Source organism: Jaculus jaculus, chromosome 8, assembly GCF_020740685.1.
Source record: "Jaculus jaculus isolate mJacJac1 chromosome 8, mJacJac1.mat.Y.cur, whole genome shotgun sequence".
Lineage (NCBI taxonomy): Eukaryota > Metazoa > Chordata > Mammalia > Rodentia > Dipodidae > Jaculus > Jaculus jaculus.
In genome coordinates this window covers 47,781,920-47,807,234 of record NC_059109.1, presented here as the reverse complement: position 1 = coordinate 47,807,234, position 25,315 = coordinate 47,781,920, and the positions used below count along the sequence as shown (strand labels likewise).

The following is a 25,315-nucleotide window of genomic DNA, read 5'->3' as shown; positions in this document are numbered from 1 at the left end:
GACTAGTAAACAGTAAGTCCTATTTATCTTTAGAATTATGTTAACTATAAGATGACAAAGTCACATCATCTCCGCAGTAAGCTTCACTTCAGCAAAAGAGTAAACATTATTTCCTCCACATCAGCTGCAATTAAGGCATTAGTAGTAGGCCATGACTGATTATTCTGGGAGCTGTTGCTGAGAAATGGATGTGTAAGGCAGGTTTTTATCACTGCAGTCTGCAAAAAGCAAGCCCCTTGTTATGATATCCTAGTTGTAATAAGTGACATTATTAGGCCGTTTTTCTATTTAAATGACATATGGATTTAGTGTATCAGCAATTTATAATAAACAAGTCCTTTCACTCTCATGATTCCCTTCCCTACACAGAAGTACGTTTTCTGTTTATAATACAAGTGATAATAGAAGACCAGATGGCTGTGACTTTTAGCTAAGGTAAATGACACTTAAACTAACAGAAACACAGCATTAGGATACCCAGGGATTTTATGTACATCTTAAGCAAACAGTGTACATTAAAGAACTATTAGTGTTTACTATATAAAATGACCATTTTCTATTGCTCTCTAATTAGTGAGGTTGTTTTTCGGGTTGTCAATGAGATTTATTTAAATATTTTCTAATGTACTATAAATCAGCTTATTTCTGCCATATTGCTGTATTTCCAAGTTCTGACACTACCCCATCAGTGCATACCAAGCACATATAATCATATAATCTTTCAGAAATGTAGAACTGTCTCCTGTTTACCTTGTATTTCTCCTGGTAACAATAATGGTGTTGTTATTAACACACCCTAAAGTTTACAAAGAAAAATATAAGAGATATCACATTCATTCTACAGCTACAATTTTCCTCTCCTAGTACTGTACTTTGTAGAAGATGTTACTACTGGGATTTGTGGTTCAAGGACAACAAAAGACCTTTGACTGGTATATTTGGTAACTTTTGATTAAATGTGAACACACATGCTTCTAATATTTTCCCTTCGCAAAAGCAAAAGATCTCTAGATTACAATCTCTGAAATACAGGGATATCTTCATAAACATATGTAAAGTCAATGCTATCTATGACTAAGAAACTGAAATTTAGTAAGTTTTGTCTGAAAGGATTAAAGGTGATTCACAATTTTGTAATGAACCACTGGAAAGCAGAAGCTTGCACTTAAGAGTTTACAAGTCACAGGTAACAATTTTAGACATAAATACCTATATATCAATAAAAGCATCAGATAAATATATAGTATGTAAACAATTCCAAAAGGCACATGCATGCATTTCTACTGAAATGTACAAAGCCCTCATTACCACACAACCTCATAAATAGGTACTAAATTTTAAAAGGGTAACTTAGCAGCTATGATAACACACTACCACTGCATTCCCAGGACACTAAACCTTCTCTCAAAATAAGACCAAGGTAGTCATGCCTAGTTCAATTCCACCATTTCTTTTAAGAAATGTGTTTTAGACCAATTTCAATGTTCCATAAAAAGTGATAAATGAGAGTTAGGTGAATTTTAGTCTGCTTAATAAAAGGTCTGAAACACAGTCTGCAGTTCAAATTAAGTTATGAAGGAAAATATTTAGTTAGCATTTCATTGTTCTGGGGCATATAAACAGGAATATTCCAATTTTTGTTCTACAACTTTCATTTAATGTTAGGTGGGGTCAGGTACCTAAGCTAAGCAATTTTCTCAGAAGACTCGACTAACCTAAGTTTGAAAGTAGCATATAGGATAGTAATCTACAGAAAAAGCTACATTTCTGAAGAGCTATCATATCCTTCAACTTGTTCAGGAAGCAAATGTACAGTAGCAACTATTTGAAGAAACTACAATGGAAGTAGAATAGAAATTAGAAGAAAACATACACCTAGTCAGAGATGATACACTTCTCCACCCTCCAAGTATGTGAAATCAAAAGTCAGGTACACACACACACACACACCATAACCATATGTGTTCCTAAAACTCGGGAAGTAGAGGCAGAAAGATCAGGGATTCAATACTAACTTCAGCTGCATAGCTGAGTATGTTCAAGACCACACTGGGTTACATGACACCCTGTTTTAAAAAACAACAAACAAGCATTTTGTAAGTAACATGGAAAATTACAGTTTACTATGCTGGAAATCAGCTGTAATCAAAACAAGTCCCCACCATTAAGAGCCTTATGTTCCAGAGCATTGAGCACTTGTTGGCATTTTCCTCTGTTAAGGGCCAGACAGCAGCAGATAGTTGATGTTTTGTAAGCCATATGGCTCCTGTCACAGCTACTCAGCTCTGCCATTTTGGTGAAGGCAGACCCAGAAATATGTAAATCAATGAATGTGACTATGTTCAAATAACTACTTTCAAGGAAGGCAGTAGAATAGTCATAGCCGGGTTTGTATGTGATCTATAAGGCCTGTGAATTGTATTCCAAGTAAGAAGGGGAATGAGTTGGGGACTTTGAGCAAGAGTGATGTAGAGCTGCTTTAGAAGCTTCAGAATCAAAAGGAGCACTTTAGTTACTATCTGGAGAATACCCCTGGAGGGAGCAGAAAGGCAAGAAACTGGAAAGGAGTTATAAGCAAAGACAGCACTTCAAAATTTATTTTAGCAAAAGAAGAGATTAGCTTGTTTTGCTGAGCTGACTATATTTAGAAGACACAGTTGTAGTGCTCTAATGGATTTGATGCAGGAAAAAGAAGAGTGTCAAGGGTAACACCTCAGTCTATGGCCTGCATGAGCAGAGCATTGTGGTTGTATTTCTTACACTGGGGACATGTGGAAGAAGCTTGTTTGACCAAGAAAATATGGATTATAATTTTGAGCAAACTAAGACTGAAATGAACATTACTCTCGTAATGTGGTAATATTAAGCAGTTATGTGATGCTAAAATTCAGGGAAGAGGTTGTAGTTCATATAAATTTGAATGTAAGTTATCAAGAGATGGTGGCATATGCTATGACCCCAGTATAAAGGAGGAGGAGGTAAGCAATCAGAAACTCAAATACAGCTTCATTACATAGAGAACTGGAGGCCAGCCTAGGGTTTGTGAGACACTTTCTCAAAAACAAAGAAAAAAAAATAACAACAACAAAAAAAATGGAAAATAGGATTTAAGGAGATCATTCAGTGAATAAAGTGCTGTCCATGTACACACTAGGACTGGAGTCTTGATGCCCAGTACTCACAAAAATGCTAGGTGAGCATAGTAGCCCACCAGTGATCTAAGCACTTAGGAGGCAGAGACCAAAATCTCCAGGGAACACTGGCTAGCTAACTAGCTAAGTCAGTTGGTAAGCTCTAAATTTGACTAGGTGATCCTGCCTCAGTAATTCAAAGAGACAGCTAGCAAGGAAGACCCCAATATCAACCTCTGGCCACCATATGCACAAGCATATATACTCACACACGAAGGAATATGTGTACACACGTGCATGCACACCATATACATAAATACACACAAAAGCTGAAAATAAATAAATGTAAATAAATCTAGTTTGTAAGTTGCTTGCCATAAAATTTTCAAACTCTTCAATGAATAAAATTGTTCCTTATCTCTTACCCAAGGACCTTTTTGTATTCTTTTTTTGTGCCAAACTATAAACAATAGTATTTCTTTTATATGCTAATTTTACAATCTAGATGCCAGTGACAATTCTGGTGTTTTGCTTTTTTAACTACCTATAGAATAGAATAGTTTTTTGTCTACAATTTAAAATACATTTCATATTGATTATCATTATTATACAGTTTAACTAAGATCTGAGTAGCAATAACATCTTATAAATATCACTAATGTTTCTAAGAGGACTCATGGATAAACTGAACAAACCTATTTCAACTGTAAACTAGTGCTCTATGGGGCTGCAGAGATGACTTCCTGATTAAGAGAGCTTGCCTGTGAAGCCTAAGGACCCATGCTCGACTCTCCAGATCCCACATAAGCCAGCTACACAAGGTGACACATGTACAAGGTTATGCATGTGCACAAGGTGGTGCACACATCTAGAGTTCTATTACAGTGGCTGGAGGCCCTGGAGCACCAATTCTCTCTCTCTCTTTCCCCTCCCTCCCCCTCCCTCCCCTCCTTTCCCCTCCCTCCTTCCCCCCACCTCTTGTAAAAGGCCAGTCTGTTGGGCTTGCACACCTGAGACAGTTAAACAGGAACATTAGTGCTAGACCTTGTGAACAATTCTGGTATCTTTAACACTAGTGCACTCCTGAGATAGTCAAACAGGAACATAGTTCTGGACCTTGTGAACAGTTCTCTATCTTTACATATTACTCCAAAACATGGATGAAATTTGTTATAAATCACTTTGATTAATGGAACACATTTGCTAAAGTGGTTCTGTAACAGCTAAATAATTCTTAGAACATGAATAACCCAGCCTGGGAGAACTGGCAAGGAGATAACACTCAAATGTACTGGCTTCTTCTATTCAGGAACCAGGAGTGTTTCTGCATAGAAAAACTTCCTTTATTTTTTAAAATAACAAAGACAAATAAAACTTAAGAATAACTTGATGAGACGGAAATAGAAATATGTAGAGGAGTCTCAGAAGATGTCATGGCATGGTGGGGAGTATAGATTCAGGAGCCTGGTGTCAATCACAGTTCTTCACACTATTTAATTTACTTCACCTTCCCATATTTTAGTTTTCTTATCAATCAGATACTACTGCTACCTACTTCATTACATTTCTATTGAAATGACAAATTGAGTTAACATTCATAGTTTCAGCCAGTACAAAGTAAGTAATAAAACATCTGCCAACATTATTTTGATGATGAATTAGGCACTTATGAACACAAAACGAAAGTGAATGCAATACACCTAGAACAAAAGGATGTGTCCTCTAACCTGCTTTCATTACACATATAAAAACTCTAACATTTTCCTTAAGTGCAATATTCAAAAACATTGCAGGTCACAGTTCCTGAATTATCTTCTCTGACTACTCAGCAGATACTATCTAAGCTCTTTTGCCCTGATGGCCCTATTCTAGTATTTCTTACAAAGAAACCAACATATAAATAACAGTAGTGGCACATAAAAAAGTGATTATTTGTTCTGCTCTGCCTACTGACAAGAGTTATTTCTCATTTTAAGTAGAAAGTTGTTCATAAATCAACTCAGATGTCACTAAAATATCTCATAAGAACAGTCATGTAAGAATAAAATCATATGGCATTATTACATTTTTACAGACTAAAAAGTTACAGATTACCAGATACCATACTACCATTTTCATCATCACAGAAATAAATGTCAGAAATATTTATAGACTGGGCTAAGGAGATGGCTCAATGGATAAGTGCTCACTGCTCAAGCTGGAGTACCTGAGTTCAATACCCAGACTCCAGGTAAAATGCTGAAGCTTAGTGAGCTTCAGTAATCCCAGCCTACTGACACTGATAGGAGGCAGAGACAGGAGAGATTCCCAGAGCTAGAATCCAGAGTGAGAAATTCTGCCTCAAATGACATATGACATGTTACACGTGAGGACCAAAAGTTGTCCTCTGACCTCCACCCATGTGTTGTGGTCCAAGCACCCACACTCACATGAACAGGCACAGATACATTAATAAACACAAAATCTCAAAAGAAATGTGCACAACTGAATCACACTCTATTAGGAATGGTAAAACTGATAGACTACTTAATAGTCTCTTCTATAACGATAAAGACAAACTTTAACTATTTGCTTATATTAGATAAAGGAAAGAGTCATATATACTTAAAATTTAAAGTAGAAAACTAAGCAATAGTTTTTAAAGTAAGCAGAGTATATGATGACTAAACAAAGGGTCAAATCCTCTCACATAAGCTATGTCACGGCAGACAGAGTCTAACACAGCCCATTTCCTTGGCACTCTTCTTCCTTTCTACTGCTTTATGCTTTTTCTGACTATGCAGACAAGCTGCTTATACACAGTTTATAGCAAAAAAAAATTTTAAGGTTTCAAATGTGCTTTAAACTAAAGACTATTTTACTTTGCCACATTTTATACTAATAAGTCAGAGAAAAACTATATAAGCCATGAATCTGTATTACTGCTATAGCCAGGCATGGCTGTTCATGTTTGTAATCCCAGCTACTCAGGAATGCTATAGGAGGATTGCAAGTGTGTGAGGCTAGCCTAGGTTACAGAATGAGACCCTGTCTCAAAAAAATAAAAAACAAGATAAAAAAACCCAAGTTGCTTTCACCTATGACCTCTCTCGTACTTCATCTATGAGAATTCCTCAGTAGTTTCTTGTTTTGTACGAACTTATTTCATCTTTAAAATTTTCTTTTTCATTTTTAAAATTATACATTATTTATTTGCATGAGAATGATGGGGAATGTGTGTGTGCGTGTATGTGCATATGCACGCATACACTTGTACTCTGGGTCTCTTCCCACTGCAAATGAACAACAGACACAAATGCCACTTTTTGCATTCAGCTTTTCCTGGGTCCTGGGGGACTGAACCTGAGTTGGTAAGCTTTGTAAGCCAATACCTTTAACCACTGAGCCATCACCTCAGTCCACTTTTTAGGCTTCTTTAAGACAGGATTATGCCATTTAGCCAAGGCTGATCAAGAATGCAAACTGGAGATCCTCCTGTCTCAGCCTTTTGATTAGACTTAAGTTACCTATTTGGTGGGAGAAGGTGGGTAATAATACCACAAAAATAAAAGTAACATGGCCTTCTTTGTATGTCAATACAATGTTATATTGACATGTCTTATTTGATGACTTTTGATGACCTTTAAACTTGGAATTTGTTAGGGTGGTATCAAATACATTTTCTTCCCTATGAAGTTACTCTTATTTTCTTTGTAAAGATCCTTTGAGACTATAAAGCTATCTAATTTCTCTTCAATCTTCTGTCCAATAATTTTAATTTCTAAGTGATTCCTGTACCAATTATTGATAAGATGTTTGCATAGGGTTTTAGACAGAACTAAAATTTATGAAATTTCATGCTGAATTCTTTTTGATATATTTACATTGAACTGAAACATATTTTATTTTATTCAATATATGAATAAAGATTATTTTCAATATAAGAATAAAGATTATTTTCTTTCCTCATTATAATGTTAATCAATAATGTTATTAAAGAACAACTGAAATATTACTTACATAATTATGGCTTTTAAAGAAATTTGATGAACTAGTAGTGAGGATCTTGTCTCCTTCCAAACCAATTACTCTTTTACATATATTTGATTTTGGATCACTTGGACTTTTTGCAATTACAATGTCACCTCTAAACAGAAAAAAAAAATGTTAGTATTACTTAGGAAGCATAAACACATGCTTTAATAATTTGATAAGACAACTTAAGGAAAGACATACCCTTTATCCTGTCATATACTGACCCTCTCATATATTTACTGGGTTAAGAACCTTTATGACTGACTCTCATAGATCAGAATCTAATAGAAAGGATAGAAAAATCATCTATAACTACTTCTGATTTCTAAAAATTCCATGAAAATTATATTCACTGTGTTATTTCTGCATTAGTTTTTTTAGAACCAACACTATGAAAAACACTAGAGCACTATAATGGTAGAAACATCATGTTTATATAAAGCTCAACAATCAAAGAATAAAAGGATGTAAATCATGTGATTATCCTAATTCTATGAGTCACAAAATTTACAATAATTTAAAAAGACTTATTTACATTTAAGGAAAACATCAAAAGACAAAAATCAAATAAAGACTATTATCTAAGAAAACATATATTACTAAAATATGATATAAGTTGTCCAATGTGGTCCTGCAAGTAAAACAACTATTGCTATCTTTACGGAAGAAACTACAACAGTCATGAGTGACTCTTGAGATTGGGCCTGCATGTTGCCTCTTTAAAAAAGGGGATGGGGAGGGTCATTATTTAGGGTGCTTTCTGTGCCAACTCTATGCAATGGTGCATGAGGTCTTTTGGCCTCAGGAGGAAACAGAGTAGATAGAGTGGAAGGCAAACGGACTTCAGAGGTTGGTATGACCAGCTATAGGAAGGTCATTTCCATTCTTGGATGAGACCATTTGATGTTACAGTTGTATTGGAGTCTCTATGCTCCTGTAAGTAATCCCTTGCATGGACATGTTACAAAGCTCAATAAACTCACTGGTTCACCAGGATAAACTTTGGTGGAATTATTCTTTAGTGTGGTAAGGGTGCCCCGCCTATGGGGAGCAAGTAAAACTAGGCTTCTTCCCTGAAGAGTTCACATGATATGATATCAAGCATACTAAATTAATGCAAACATGATTCATGGAGGTTATAACCAACTAAATGTAACATTCAAATGAGAAGGTCTTAAACTGGGAATAATGATACTTGATAATAATCCCAATACTCAGGAATATCATAAACTGTTGGCCAGCCTGGGCTAAATAGCAAATTCTAAGGCAGCTTGATGTACACAGTGAGACTGTGTCTCAAATCATACAAAGACACACAAGCAGAGAGACAGAGACAGAGACAGAGACAGAGAGAGAGAGAGAGAGTAAGTAGAACCAATACCCCAACCAAAAACAAAAAAATAGAATGCAAATTTTTCTCCTAATGATGAATACACAAAATATGTTAATATATATGTATATATATGGATTAGTATATCTCTTAGTTGTGCCCAATTCCAGATATAATGTATATAAGTTGATGCTATTTATAATAAATTATACATATGTCAAGGGGCTTTGGAGATGGCTCAATAGTTAAATGCTTGCAAAGCCTGCTAGCCTGTGTTTAATTCTCAAGTATTTACTTAAAGCCAGAAACAAAGTACTTCATGTGAATGAAATTCACTTGCAGTAAATGGCATGAGGCCTTTTCATGCCCATATACCAGGCCCCTCGTTCTCTGCTGATACATAACATACCTTTTAAGAAAGGATGCTTATGTCAAAACGGTATCAAAAGGCATCACAGTAAAAAGAAGATAACTCACACAAGGCTGGACATTGTAGAGCATGCATGTAACCCCAGCCCTTGGTAAGCTGAGGAAAGTTAAAATCCAGCTGGGTTACATGCAAAATTGGAAGTCAGTCTTGGCTATACAACGAGACCATGTGAAACAAGAAAAGAAGAAAGAGGAGAGGAGAGGAGATATGAACAGAATAGAAAAGATATGGAGGGAAAAGAGAAGTACAAAGAAAAAAAGAAAAAAAAACAAACAAAAGAGAAAGGGGAAAGAAAGGGAGGGAGGGAGAAAAGGAAGGAGGAAGGAACAAAAAGACAAAGAAATTAAGAGAAAGGAGAAAGAGCAAGAAATACAGAAGAGTATGGAGGAAAGGATTTAATTATTGTTATAAGTACTATAAGATCTAAGCTTTTTGACAGCTTAAAAAAATTAAAAGGGCTAGAGAGAGCTCAGTGAGAGAGCTGTTGACCTAGCATGCAAGATTCATTACATAGTAACCATTCCTTACTAAAATAAAGTTTAGTGAGAAGTAAGGCAACATTTTCACTACTGAATATAGAAAGAATTAATAACATCCATTCTTATGTAAAGGAATGAGTAAAAGATGCTTTTGTTTCAGAAATTTTATAGGAAATACAAAAATAGCATTCACAATAATCGTATTTTGATTCTCCTCAAGACAACTATTTCTACAATTTTATTGTTGACAATTTTATACATGTATATCATGTATTTTTATTATATTCATCCCCATTACCCTCTGTTCCCGCTTCCACAGAAACTCTTCTTCCCAGGTAGTCCTCTTTTTCACTTTCCTGTGTTTGTATTTGTATTTTTTGTGTGTGTGTGTGTGTGTGACCCACTGAGTTTAATTAGGGTTGCTTGCATGAGTATGGGTAGTGGTTATTTACTATAGAATAGGCAAGTTATCAGTGGCTATACCGTTAAAGGAACAAGACTCCTGCTTCCTTAGCAACCATTAATATTAAATTTTTTGCCCCAAAATAGGGTTTTACTCTCAGGCTGACCTGGAATTCACTATGTAGTCTTAGGGTGGCCTCGAACTCATGGTGATCCTCCTACCTCTGCCTCCCGAGTGCTGGGATTAAAGGCATGTACCACCATATGCAGCCCTAATATTATTTTTTTAAGAATATTTTACTTATTTATTTGAGAGAGAGAGAGAGAGAGAGGAAGAGGCAGAGAGAAAGACAAAAAACAACCTTCTGTAATTGAGACTAAGAGCAGCATTTATTTACAGGTATGAACAAATAGAAGGCAGTTTGGCAACCTGTCAATTTAGCATAACAACAGGGCCTCCAGCCACTGCAAACAAACTCCAGATGCATGTGCCCCTTGTGCATCTGGCTTATGTGGGTCCTGGGGAATCAAACTGGGGTCCTCAGGCTTCACAGGCAAACAGCTTAACCACTAAGCCTTTGCCCCAGCCCCTAATATGAATTATTGTTAGGCCATTAATATTAATGGTCCATACCTCTTCTGGGAATAGCAGGGTGTCAGGACCCCTCCCTCATCCATTGTGGAATACTGACAGGTGCATTCTTTTACAGGAAACCACAGATGCTGTCATGTCCCTGAGTATAAAGGACATGGCCACGTCATGTCCTGAAGATGGCATTCCACAGCACTCCTCCCCATATTCTGCTCTTAGGTCCCTTCTGCCACTCTTCTGCAATGTTCCCTGAGCCTTGGAGGGGACAATATGGAAGTCCCATATAGGGCTGAACACAGAATAGTCATTTATGCTCAGCACTTCTGCCAGCTACATACCTCTGCATTAATCTCGGTCTACCGGGAAAAACAAAACAAAAAACAACCTCTGTAATTGAGACTGAGAACAGCATTTATCTATAGGTATGAACAAATAGAAGGCAGCAGTGCCCGCACCCCTGGGCTTATGACCGCCCAGCAACAGGCATTTGGCCAAGTTTACAATACCAAGCATGTATTCCCTCCTGTGAAGCTAGTATATAATCCAATCAGAAAGTTGTTTGTTACCACTAAAAGTCATGCCACTAGTGCACCAGTAGGCATATCTTGCTCTTGCCTTGCATGTTGGTTATGCGCACACGTTATACATACAGGGCCCACAGCTTAAGACTTGCAGACTGTTCTCCCAGAGCAGCCAGCAGGGCAATTTCTGACACTGTGAAAGCGAGCCAGCAGGGTAGAAACTCTGAGCTCAGGTGCAGCTTCATGGATCTATGGCCAACAATCAAAGCATCTGGTATCTTCAGTAACAGGGACTTACCATATAGTTTTGATGGGAAGTCAAGAGCAAGGGCATGCCTATGTTATTTTATGGGCATCTCTGGTCTTCCTGTCCAGAGGATCCCATAGAACCCAGGATGGTCTTAAATTGTCTATGGAGCTGAGGACATGAAATTCCTGCCTGCATCTCCTAAACATATACTGATATTAGATGTATGGGATACCATAATGTTTTATGTGGTGCTGGGGATCAAACTCAGGGCATCTTGCTTGCTACCCAAGCACTCTACCAGCTGGGCTATGACCCCAATTCTAGGGCAACTCTTGGTAAAAGTTGAATAGTATCAAACCATTAAAATATAGAATTTCAGGAAATATAGCATTGCCATCTTTGGGAAACATGATAAACATGCCTCCTTCTACTACCTAGAATCTGTCAATAGGACTGTTCATATGAACCACTTTCCAAATATTTTAAAACAGTATCAAATGTGATTTAGTGTGATATTAGAAAATGATTTTTTTCCCATATGTGCTGTGCAGCTTAGTTAATCCAATAGAAATATGACCCTTACAGAAAATTCTTCACTTAGTAGCACTGAAATCATAAGTCAATCAAGTAGGTTTTATGGAAACCAACTGTCGTGGTTTCAGTCAAATGCTCCTCATCAATCCATGGGGTTTTTTTGTATACTTGGTCCTCAATTGGTAGCAATTTCAGTGACAAAGCCTTGTCTTTGGGGGCAGGCTTAGGGATTTTTGTCTGTTTTGGTTTGGTTTTCTGAGGTAGGGTTTCACTCTAGTCCAGGCTGAACTGAAATTCACTATGTAGCTCAGGTGGGCTTTGAACTTGCAGTGACTCTCCTAACCTCTGCCTCCCAAGTGCTGGGGTTAAAGGTGTGCATCACCATGCCCAACATAGACTTAAGGATGTTATAGCCAGCTCCCCATTGCCAGAGTTCGGCTCACTATCTTGCTGCCATTTTCCACCTGCTGTAGCAGAGGTGATGTCTAGCCTCTGTTCATACCACTCTTTCTCCTGCTATCATGAAGCTTTCTCTCCAGGCTATAATCTAAAATTTAAAACTTTCCTTCCTCCATCACCCCCCCCAATCTTTCCCTTCATCAGTAGATTTCAGTGCAGTGCTTTATCCCAACTAGAAGGTAACAGCAATACCAATATTAATTTAAATTACATTTCTTTTGGTTTAGCTAGATATAAGCATATAAAAAGTCAAAATATAAATCCCTTGGACTCTCAGTTCTTAGAAGGAGCTTTAAAATGAACTTCATAATGTAACAATTATTTAATATTTTGATTTTTAATTCATAGTTATAGTGGGTGTGATGATTCATAAAGCCTGTAATACCAGCATTCAGGAATCTGAGGCAGGAAGATAACTTCAAGTTCAAGGCTGGCCTGCATCATATTGTGAGTTCCAGGCCAGCCTTAGCTAGAGTGAAACCCTAAAAAATAAAAATAATTAAAATGAAAAAAAATTAAAATTGAAATTACAGTCATCTTTACTATCTTACTTGATGATTAGCTCTTCATACCTCATACTTCACTCACTGAAATATTTTCTACAATGAATAGCACATCTTATAAATCAGATGCTTATCAGCTATTTGTTAAAAGAATTAGTAGTTGAAGATAGTGGTTTGTCTTATGTATGATGATTTTTACAGGTGATGGGAAAGGCATGCATATGCTTTGGATACCACATTTGCAGACTTTTATTCTTGGCTATATGGAAGACATTTTTTCCTTAGAAACAGATAGTCATCAATACAGCTTCTCTGTAAGGTTCACATATTCAACTGAATGTTCACAACAGCAACAGAATAAGGCAGTGGGGAAACTGTCAACTGACATTGGTTCTAAAAGTTACTTTGCCATGTGCCTTGTCTCATATAAATGTCAGATTTTTAGCTTTCTTCTACAATCTAATAGGCCCTCTGAAGGAACAGAGCATAAAAAGGAATCTTCAAAGAAATTTACATGCCCGGCTTTTGATTTCTGAAAGTAGCTATTTGTATTACTTGTTTGAATGTAAAGGATATTTAAAAACAGTACAATACAGAAGTTATTATAGATTTTATTTTGCAATCCCTAAGTTGTTATGTGTAAAAGGTCTGAACAATTTCCTAGGGACCATATTAATCCACAAAGCTTGAGTAAAACATAGTTTCAGGCTAGAGAGATGACTTAGCCATGAAGGCACTTGCATGTAAAGCCTAAGGACCCAAGTTCAATTCCCCAGTACCCACATAAACCAGATGCACAAGGTGGCACATATGTCTGGAGTTTGTTTTCAGTGGCTGTAGGCCCTGGCCTGCCCATTTCTCTCTCTCTTAAATAAATAAATAAAATATTTTAAAAATATAGTATCTATGGTAGTATCCAGGAACAGTGAAAGATCAGTGAATGGGAAGAGCACCTTTGTACCATCCTTGACTTTTTAAAGTACAATTCAACTACTTATTTCACTACAAGCTGAATGCCAGTGTGAACCAAATTTGTAGTTTAGTAATAAAAGCTAGTATAAATTTATTTTTTTCAGAATTAGAAAAAAATGAATGGAAAACATAAAGACAGTTAATAAAGCGCTTATTTTGCAAGCACAAGAACCTGAGTGTAATGCTCAGTTTGCAGATAAAAATGCTGGATGTGGGAAAGTATCTGTATTCCCAGTACTGGAAAGGCAGAAAAAGGAGGGTCCCTGGTGCCTGCTGGTCAGCCTATCTAATATAATTAGTGAGTTCCAGGTCAGCATAAGACTCTGTCTCAAAACAAACAAACAAAAAAAGGTGGGGCTGGAGAGATGACTTAGCAGTTAAGGCACTTGTCTGGGAAGCCTAAGGACCCAGGTTTGATTTCCCCAATACCCATGTTAGTAAGATGCACATGGTGGCATGTGTCTGGAGTTCATTTGCAGTGGCTGGAATGGTTCTCATTATCTCTCTATCTGCCTCTTTCTTTCTCTCAAGTATATAAATACAAATAAAATATTTAAATAAAGGTGGATGGTATTTCTCAGGATGAACCTACAATGCACATACACATATACACATACACATACACTACACACACATTCATTTGAACACATACATACCCTGAGAATACATAGTGAATTCCAGGTCAGCCTGACCTAGAGTGAGACCCTGCTTTGACTACTATTTTGGACTATAATGTTAGAAGACACACTAAAGATGCGACACATGTTGACTACTGAAATGTATCAAACAAACAGAAAATATTTGACTCAAAATCTTATCTATTGATTACTTACAAAAGAAATTTTAAACATAAAGCTAAGAAACAACAGAAAAAATACAATATACAAGTGTCGTTTCATTGTAATTTAATATATCCATGAATAGATGAAATGTACATGTGTACTTTCACTATAATTTAATATATCCACAATTAGATACAATGTACATGTGTCCTTTCGTTTTAACAATTTACTCAGGAATAGTACAACGTACATGTGTGCACTATAATAAAATATATCCACAAATAGAAATTTACCTTTGAATAGCATAAAAATGTCGGCTAAGATTTTCTGCAAAGACAATATCTGAATTTTGAATTGTAGGCTCCATTGATGGTCCTGAACACTGAAAGAGAGGTCATTTTGTAATTTGAGTTTAATACTTCCTTGAGTTTAACAGATATATGGGCAGGTTTAAAAGAAAGAAAATCAGGTAAATATTTTTCAAGGTTGGGGTATGACTCATAAATTGGTAATTCTTAGATAAGTTTTCCTCTGGAGTAACCACCAACTCTGTAAACAAATACATTATAAATGATTTGTTGCTATTAGATTAAAATACATGGACAAAGTAACATTATTCATTCTGGCCATGCTATAGACTGTTAAGTTCCATGAGGAAGATCAATTGGTACCTTGTCTATCAGTCTCCCAGCTAAATAACCAAGGCCATAAATTTGGCATAAATTTAAAACTTGATACAGCTGATGAATGAATGATAGGTTTCTTGGTATTCTCAAATATTACTTAGTAACACATGGTAGTAATTTCTTAAGTATTATTATACTATTCTCAATAAATTGATATTTGTCTTCCTCTTTCAAAAAATGGCTATGCATATAACAGGGTTGCAGCTTATATATTCTGCTAAAAAAGGCAAAACAGATGTACCCTACAGATATTCATGTATGTATTTCTTAAAATAATAGTTTAAATATATAAATTCAAAAGAAGACTAATCACTGTCACTCTAAAACTATAAACAAAAACTTTCTCCTTCTATAAAATAGCAAAGAATACAATCAAAGTTCAGGTTTAGAAGAGAATGAGTAAAAGAAGGTGGGGGGGCTGGAGAGATGGCTTAGTGGTTAAGTGCTTGCCTGTGAAGCCTAAGGACCCCAGTTTGAGGCTTGATTCCCCAGGACTCACGTTAGCGAGATGCACAAGGGAGCACACGTGTCTGGAGTACATTTGCAGTGGCTGGAGACCCTGGCATGCCCATTCTCTCTCTCCCTCTCTGCCTCTTTCTCGCTCTGTCTGTCGCTCTCAAATAAATAAGCAAACAAAATTAAAAAAAAAAAAAAGAAGGGTGGGGAGAGTTAATCAAAATTTAAGAGGGTATGAATAAGTCATATGGAAAACCTACTATTTTGGACAATGGCACATCCAGAAGTTATATAGTGTTATCAGAAAATTTTCAGTGCCAGAGATGGGATACCTTCCAGTGAGCTGTTAAACAGAGAGGTCCCTAATGACCCCAAAACCTTATAGTCCATTGCTGAAGCTCTTGGTTTCCCACCAGAAATAGATAGTAAGACCCTGTTGCTGAAGACTCCACACACTTGGGTTGCAAGGTCACTGGGAAGCCTTGCTGGAGCTGAGCTGGAAAATCTCCCCGTAGACCAGCTGACAGAAAGCAGGAAAAAGCGAAGCTGCATGCAGCTCCATGGGAGAGAGAGAAGTCATCAGTGGAGTTAAGCAAGAGTGGACACTGCAAGCCTTAAGTTGGACTAGATAGGCTACATGTGCCAATGGTTGTATTAGTGGCATGTCTGTTCTGAAGGAAACCAACCACTCTCTAATGGGACTGGAGGCCTGCTTCATAGGAGGGAATACATCTGATACTGAAAACCTATGATGGGGAAAATCATGAGCCCTAGGGGTGTAAAGCCTGCTGTTGTCTGACTAAATACACATATTACACTCACCAAGCTGCCCAGTAAGCTCTTTTGTTAATGTTCATTTCCATTTATTAATGCTATTGTCAATTTTGGTTAGAGAAGCTTCTATGGTGATGGTGGTGATCTCTGAGATGACTCAAAGGTACCATAGTGCTAAGAAGAAATGACAGAGGAGTGCTCAACACTGAACCATCTTTATCACACCTTCCAAGGCTCAGGGTCCATTGCAGAAGCGGTGGCCAGAAGAATATAAGAGCCAAAGGAAGGACAGGATTCCTTGCAGACACAAAATGGCCTGGATATCCATGACCTTGCAGTGCCTGGCACTACCTACACAAGACCAGTAAAATAAGAGGAAAAGATGGAAAAAAAGAGGAAAAAGAAGAGGAAAAAATGAAAAAGGGACTAATTATCTGGGTGTGGTGGTGCACACCTTTAATCACAGCTCTTGGAGGCAGAGGTAGGAGGATAACTGTGAGTTTGAGGCTACCCTGAGACTACATAGTGAATTCCAAGTCAGCCTGAGCTAGAGTGAGACCCTACAAAAAAAAAGGAAATTTAAAAAGAAGAAATTAAGAGGGGGAGGGTATATGATGAAGAGTAGAGTTGTGAAAAGAAAAGTGTGTGTGGGGGGAATTATCATGGTTTATTGTCTATCATTATGGAAATTGTCAATATTAAAACAATTTTCAAAGTTCAGCGGTGTTTTCCAGAAGTACCAATCTAATTTTCAAGAAACTAAAAGAAAGTGTTAGTTAAATATATTTATTTAATCATTATCAGCCTCTTAAGAGTAAAGCTAATATAAAAAAATCACTACAACAAATCACTGACACACCAGTCAATCAAGCAAATATGACAAAAGACTTGAGCAGTCAGAGTTGGCAGATTGCTGGCAGTACTGAGAACAAGCACTGGTTGGGGATGAAAGGACAGTGCTAACATTTACCTGATATTAGCAAAATAATTTTTATGTGTGTGTGTGTGAGATAAGGTCTCACTCCAGCCCAGGCTAACCTGGAATTCACAATGTAGTCTTAGGGTGGCCTTGAACTCATGGCAATCCTTCTACCTCTGCCTCCCCAGTGCTGGGATAAAGGGTGTGAACCACCAAGCTTGGCTTAAATAATCATGTTTTATAAATATTTTATTTCTTTATGTGGGAGGGAAGGAAGGAGGTAAGGGAAGGAGGGAGGGAAGATTTACACACCATAGCCTCTTGCCACTGCTATCTAGCTAACACCAGATGCATGCATCACTTTGTGCATCTGGCTTAACTAGGGAACTAAACCTGGTTTTCAGGCTTTGCAGGCAAGTGTCTTTAACAACTCAGCAGTCTCTCTAGCCCACAATCATCTTCTTAATAATGAATTCAGTAGTTATAAATAGGAGTTTTATAATTCAGACAAACTTGTGTTGAAATTCCACCTCTCTTACTAACTGTGGGACGTGAAACAAGTTACTTCAGTTACCTGAGACTGTTTCCTAATCTAAATAAGCAAATTTCTAATAATTATATCACAGAAATGAAAGAGGCCAAATAAGCTAACAAATGTACAAACGCTAACATATCCTGTAATGATAAATAGCATTCCATAATGATAACAGTTATTACTAGGCTGTCAAAAGGACATTTTGTGCCCCTGTTAGATTACAGAACTTGAAGTATTCATTTTTATGCATTCAGTCCCAATGCAAACATGCCCTTTTTTCATTTCTTTTCTTCATTTTTTTCTTTTCTTTTTGGGGAAGATGAGGGGTCAGAAAAAGTTCTGTTTTTGTTTCCTTAGCAGCTAAAGAGGACATCTGAATCATTCTTACTCCATAGCCCTGGCTGGTTTTGAACTCACAGTCTTCCCACCTCAAAATAAATCGCCAGTAATATGATTAAAGATGTGTGGCATTACAGTTGTCTCTAAACATACTCTCTTACATCCCAATGCTTAAACAGATTTTATATTTTCATTGTTACACCTTATTTATTAAACAACTAAAAGCAAAATGAAAGGAAAAAAGCACATTTTTCTTCACTTTAAAACAAGTATATACTTAAAGTACATTATATATATGAACATTCCTGAATATAAAAACTTACCATTACAACACCACCAACATATTCAAAAGCACAATGAGCTATACAGCCATACTGAAGAGTATAGCCAACAAGTCGGAAGGTTTTTCCCAGAATGCCACGAAGCATAGTTCTATGTTGACTCTGCTACCACAGGCCTGATGGTAAATTTAAAAAAGTTTCATGATCAATACTTTTGAAAAACACTTCATAAATAGCACTATTGTAAAATATGTTACTAACACTCAGAATGTAATAAGTATGCCTACTGCAATTAGGTACAAAAATACAAGGGATTATTTTTATTTCTGTTAGACATATTTTAAGTGACAAATTATGACCATGGAAGGTTTTGATATACCAGGGATTACACTTAAATATAATTAAGTTTATTTATGAATTAGATAACTATTAGGCTGAAGTATACTATTCCATTATATATCTCGCTTATTTCTTGACAATAAAGAACAGAGTCTTAAGAAAAAAATACGAATTCTTTCATAGTAATAACAGGATTTGTTCTGTATAGGGGCTAGTGAAAAGGGAGATATTTGAGATAGTCTCACTCTGTAGTCCAGTCTGGCCTTGAACTGGAGGACTGTCCTGTATTGACTACCCTCATATGAAGATCACAGGTTTGTGACACCACAGCAGTAGTAGTAGAAGTTTTTCATACCTGTTCTTTGTTATTCTTTACCAGTTTTTACATAAAGAAATAGAATGGGAAAAAAATTTACTAAAGTAGCTATATGGAGATTCAAGTATTTAGCTGTTTTTTTTAATGAACTTGTATGATCTTCAGCAAGTTATATAACTCTTAAAAAGCTTGATAAGGGCTGGAGAGATGGCTTAGCGGTTAAGCGCTTGCCTGTGAAGCCTAAGGACCCCGGTTCGAGGCTCGGTTCCCCAGGTCCCACGTTAGCCAGATGCACAAGGGGGCGCACGCATCTGGAGTTCGTTTGCAGAGGCTGGAAGCCCTGGCGCGCCCATTCTCTCTCTCCCTCTATCTGTCTTTCTCTCTGTGTCTGTCGCTCTCAAATAAATAAATTAATTAATTTAAAAAAAAAGCTTGATAAAATGGAAATAAATAGCATTCAACAACACATAGCAGAGTGGTCTGTAAATTATATTTATTTTTGAGGCAAAATAGAAAAAGACAGGGAAAACTATGGAGGCATGGGAAGGAGGAAAAGACTATCACTGCCATTGACAACTAATCAAGAGAAGCTCACAGGGAAGATCAGCAGCTATGCTTATAGTTATAAATGACTTCCTGGAGAATGAGGATTCCTTTGTTCTTTTTGAGAGATCCTTTTCCTCTCAACCTATACAATGCATTTCAGACACTGCTTTATGGCTCATTAACAAAAGAAAAGTCCCTTAGATAAGAAGTATACTATCATTTAATATTTAAATTCTTTGAATAATAAACATAACTTCAGAAGCCACCAAAATGATATCTAGAGCTATTGTTAAAATGTTTAAGTGAGGAAGATAGAATAAAAAGCTGAACCCTCAACAAGACCTTAGGGGGAACACCTGAAAGGATGGGTCCTGGAGAGGGTGAGATGAAGCCTAACCTTAAATTTCTGTTTCTTTTTCTTTTTCCCCTTGTCACTGGCCTATAACTCCCAGTACCAGGATGCAGTCAACACCCACAATGAGCTGTTGATCAGAGAGACCTATAAGATCTCCCAAAACAAGACAGACTTCTGTCAGAGCACTTGATTACCCACCAGAGGTTTAAAGGTAACACCCTAGTGTTAAAGGCACCATATGCAGTCTGCACAGAACATGGAGAGAACTGGCTGGAATCTGGAAGACAGCCAGTTCCCAGAAAGCCTGTCTAGTGCTGGAAGGTGCTACATAAGCTACTGGGTAAAAGTGGCCAACATATGTCTGAGCAACTCGAGGTCTAAGCTACTCAGTAGCAAACAACCTGACATGATGCTCACACAAGTACAACAGTGGCACACAGTCATGGTGGGTAACCAACTGCTTTTGGACTGGCTGAGAGATCCACTCAGTGGAAAGGAACCCATATCTGAAACTGGGACACAAGTCAGAATCATATCCAGATCATGATTTTGATTTCCAATGTCAAACTCCCACTAATCTTGGGCTATAAGAGGAACTATACCCATTAATTTTTCTCTAAATTAATAATGCTTATCCCATTTAACCTGTGCTGACTTTATTCTCCATTGGAGAATCTGCTTCTCTTTTTCAGATGGGAGCGGGGCCTGAAGAGATAAACGACCCATTGCACTTCAAACTGGCCCCAGCAGAAACCACAGAAGAATTGGAAAAATGAGCAAGAATGCTGCTTTCTCAGTGAACCTGATATCAGCACAAGGCTGAAGGAGATAGACACTGAAGACAGTCAACCCCTACCAAACTAGAGATTCACAAGTTCCTAAGAGCCCATCACTGAAGAAGACTTAAACATACCCAATATGGCTCAGGAAATTTTGTGGAGGAGGGGGTAGAAAGATTGTTAGAGCCATAAATTGGGACATTATGTACAGAGGCATTGCCTCTTCTCTGTAACTGTCTGCTGCTCCCATAATGCAGGACCCACAATTCCCATGGGGATGACCTGTATTCCCAGTGAGGAGTGCCTCTTTGGAAAAAAGGCAGGGATGAGGGAAAGGATGGTACCTATATGTGTTATTTACATACTATGTGCATAACTTTTTATAAATTTTAAAAAATACTTAAATGAGGTATATGCTCCCTCCCCTTCTCATGGCTAGCATGTTCTTCACAATATCCATGATACAATAAATGTATGAGGAGGGGGTAGTTTTCCATTTTTTTCTCAGAGCTCTAAAATCCCTCCATACTGAATGGCAGGTTTGTCTTTCAATCACAGCTGACTTTCTGATAATGTCTGACAATATGGATCCTTAAATAGCCTCAGGATGGAGCTGCCCACCAAGAAGCCAGTTGTTAAAGGGTAGGCACTTTCAGCTCCATTCAACTTCCAGAAGGGTAGTAAGAAAACTAGAAATTAAGCTCTACCAAGCCTCTTAAGATAGGAAAATTAAGAAAAGAAGAAAAAACTTCTAGACAAAGAGATTTAATATTTATAGGACTTCTTGGAGTTGAAAGCATCTCACAAGGCAACTTCCTGGGGAGATAAGTCCTCCTGCACTCAAGACCCTTATTCTATATACCTCTTCATCTGACTACTCTTCTATATCCTTTACAACAAACTGGGTAATGTCTATGATGGTTTCTACAAGTTCAGTGAGCCATTTTTCAATGTCATAGGAAAGTAATTTACAAACATCAAGCCATTAGTATAAGGCCTCCTGAGCAACTACCATCTGACAGAGAAAGTCTTGAAGGACTTGACCTTTTGACTTGTGAAGTAGGAAGACAATTTTTAGGGAGCATTAAAACTGAGCTGAATTAATGGACAGAAAATCACTATTATAAATCTGCTATTAGAAGTACTGCAAAAGTAAAAAAAAAAAAATGTTTTTCTCTAAGTATCCAATCATCGTCTTTAAATGTCTCATTAGGAAAGCTGTTTTCCTCTGGGTTCCTATGTTCATATTGTTCATTTTTGCATAGTTAAGAACGTGGTTTCTAGGGAAATGCAGATTAAAACTACATTGAGATTCCATCTCACTCCTGTCAGATTGGCCACCATCATGAAAACAAATGATCATAAATGTTGGCGGGGATGTGGAAAAACAGGAACCCTTCTACACTGCTGGTGGGAATGCAATCTGGTCCAGCCATTGTGGAAAACAGTGTGGAGGTTCCTAAAACAGCTAAAGATTGATCTACCATATGACCCAGCTATAGCACTCCTAGGCATATATCCAAAGGACTCATCTCATTTCCTTAGAAGTACGTGCTCTACGATGTTTATTGCGGCTCAATTTATAATAGCTGGGAAATGGAACCAGCTTAGATGTCCCTCAACTGATGAGTGGATAATGAAGATGTGGCACATTTATACAATGGAGGTGGTAACGAAAAATGAAGTTATGAAATTTGCAGAAAAATGGATGGACCTGGAAAGGATTATACTAAGTGAGGTAAACCAGGCCCAGAAAGCCAAGTGCCACATGTTCTCTCTCATATGTGGATCCTAGCTACAGATGATTGGGCTTCTGCCTGAGAAGGAAAATACTTGGTAGCAGAGGCCAGTAAGTTAAAAAGGAGACATAAAGGGAAGAGAAAGGAAGGGAGGAGGGTACTTAATAGATTGATATTGTATATATGTTAAGTACAATGATTGTAATGTGGAGGTAATATGATAGAGAATGGAATTTCAAAGGGGAAAATGTGGGGGTGGGGAGGGAGGGAATTACCATGGGCTATTTTTTTATAATCATGGAAAATGTTAATAAAAATTTAAAAATTAAAAAAAAAAGAATGTGGTTTCAAGTATGCCTAAGGTTGTATCTAGCTCTACCATATTTTATCTGCATGATTTGGTATGGTATTATAGCTCTGTAAGTCTTAGTGTTCTTAGTATAATATGTTCAACATCACCAGCACTCATCTCAAAAAGCTATTGTATGATTAAATATAATAATCATACGACTTGTGTAGCAAAATAATTACAAAAAATACTAGCTCCTATTTCCTTAAGAACAGATGTTCTGAGAAATAAAGCCACACCTATGTTAAAGACTTTACACGGCTGCTTCATGATTGTGGAGTTTTGGAAAGTTGCAGATCAAAAGACAAAACTATCTTGGGATGTCATTAATAACCATACCTTACTAACCTTCTATATCTGACCTAACAACCTTTTGACTATCAGACCAATAGCTTCCACCAAACCAAAAGCTAGAATGTCATCAGTTAGCAAATGAAAATTATAGCAAGGTTTCCCTGCTTTGTTGTAACTTTTCTACTTAATAGCTCCACCAATCATTTAATAAATGTTTTGATTTATGACTTTCTTTTCCTCCATGACTATAAAAGTACAAACAACCACTTCCATGTTAAAACTTGTTATGTGAGGAATTCTCAATTTAAGTTCATGGGTCATGGTTGTAAAGAGAGCAAACTGTTATATTTCTCTACATTTCTTTATACGTAAACTAAAGAAATATAGAAGTCACTTTGTTGTAGGAGGCTCTATTGATGGTAGACAAACAGGAGGCTCTGCTAATGGCAGGTAAACAAGAGGCTCTGCTGGGATGAAGAGCATTTCCTGGGTTCTACAATGTTGAGCAAAGTCCTTAAGATAAGTGGGACTCCTGGTCATAGGCCTTCCTAGCACCCCCAGGTGACACTTCCTGTAACTGACCAACAGATCTGTTTACAAGTTCCATTTTTATACTTTTATGGCTGTAACTGTCACATGTAAATTGTGATTTAGGGTTTAACTCCCATATGGTTTTTTTTTTTTTTTTTTTTTCCTAACATCATGTGGTTATTTCCAATAAAAGCTGACACTCCAAACAGTTCAGGGCTGCCCCTCTGAGATTCCCTCTGGGGTATGGACCTGATGTACCAGACTTTTTTTTTCCTGTTTTTTTTTTTTTTTTTTACCCAGTAGAATTTTGCCTCACATTCTGTGAGTCAATGGTCTTACTTGTGTGACACTAGACCCCATAACATCTTGGGTGCTTATCCGGGATGCGCATTTCAAGACCACCCTCCCTGACTATGGGGCAACTGAACTGGGAAAAGACCCCTAGTCTTGGCCCAAGAACCATATCTCCAATCATCTGCATGTTCCTGGTTTTGGAGTTGGTAGCAAGCCACTGATGGGGAACTTTTGCCCAGGACTGCTGCCCCCTCCTTTATTAGGCAAGAAAACTCTGGAGGTGCTTTCCAATGGAGGTCCATTTCTCCTTCAGTTCTGGTTTAGTTTTGGTTTGACAGCCAAGTGGCAATGTCAGGAAAGCCCATATTGCTAGGATGTTTGTGTTTGGTGTTCTGTTTGTTTGTCTTGTCCTCATCTTTAAAGATATGGGTCAAAATTATTCTGTTGAAAAGTCTCCTTTAAAACTGGTTAAAAAGCACTTTAAAGATCTTAGAAAACAAAAATAAACAATAAGATGAAGTAAGCCTATTATCCTAGCTACTTGGGAAGCTGAGACAGGAGGTTCCAATGTGATAGCCTGATTCCATATTTTAAACCATGTGACTCTGAAATTGCTTGATAAAATAAGTACATAATTTTAATTTGATCTGTGCCTGATATTTCCTCTTTTGTTTGGGTTAATAAGACATTATTTATAGACACCCTTTGGTTTCTTTAAAGTTTTTGTTGACATCTGATTTATTTCAAGGTTTTTTTTGGTTTTTGTCTTTAAAAGACAGATTTAACTAAAGCCTATGGTAAGCTGAAATTTTATGTAAAAAGTGTCATACTCTGTCACATGATGTAATAAATATAATTACTGAGTTTATGTTATAGGTCAACTTCCAACTTACATAGAGGATTATTAAAAACAACAAAATTCTCTCTGAGGTGATTACTCATAATTTGCCAGGTATTTTAAAAGATTATAATGTGGGCTGGAGAGATGGCTTAGCAGTTGAGCACTTGTCTGTGAAGCCTAAGGACCCCGGTTCAAGGCTCGATTCCCCAGGACCCACGTTAGCCAAGATGCACAACGGGGCGCATGCGTCTGGAATTTGTTTGCAGTGGCGAGAAGCCCTGGCGCACTCACTCTCCTCTCTCTCTCTTTGCCTCTTCCTCTCTCTGTCTTTCACTCTCAAATAAATAAATAAAAATTAAAAAAAAAAAACATTATAATGTCCTGTTACTTAAAAGGAGGCAGCGGGCTGGAGAGATGGCTTAGCGGTTAAGCGCTTGCCTGTGAGGCCTAAGGACCCCGGTTCGAGGCTCGGTTCTCCAGGTCCCACGTTAGCCAGATGCACAAGGGGCGCACGCGTCTGGAGTTCGTTTGCAGAGGCTGGAA

At 37.3% G+C, this 25,315-nt stretch overlaps 1 protein-coding gene across 5 annotated transcripts in view; it reads right to left on the bottom strand.

The window, feature by feature from the left end:
* The window catches only part of Immp1l (inner mitochondrial membrane peptidase subunit 1), a 97,953-nt gene that overhangs the window by 31,350 nt on the left and 41,288 nt on the right, over positions 1-25,315 (bottom strand). For all 5 annotated transcript variants that reach the window (XM_045156213.1, XM_045156212.1, XM_045156211.1 and 2 more), the window contains 3 exons: positions 18,432-18,565; positions 14,693-14,781; positions 7,131-7,257 (listed from right to left, as the gene is read on the bottom strand). In XM_045156213.1, the coding sequence (XP_045012148.1) occupies positions 7,131-7,257; positions 14,693-14,781; positions 18,432-18,536 (321 nt within the window). In that variant the 5' untranslated portion in view covers positions 18,537-18,565. The remainder of the gene's footprint in view (positions 1-7,130; positions 7,258-14,692; positions 14,782-18,431; positions 18,566-25,315) is intronic.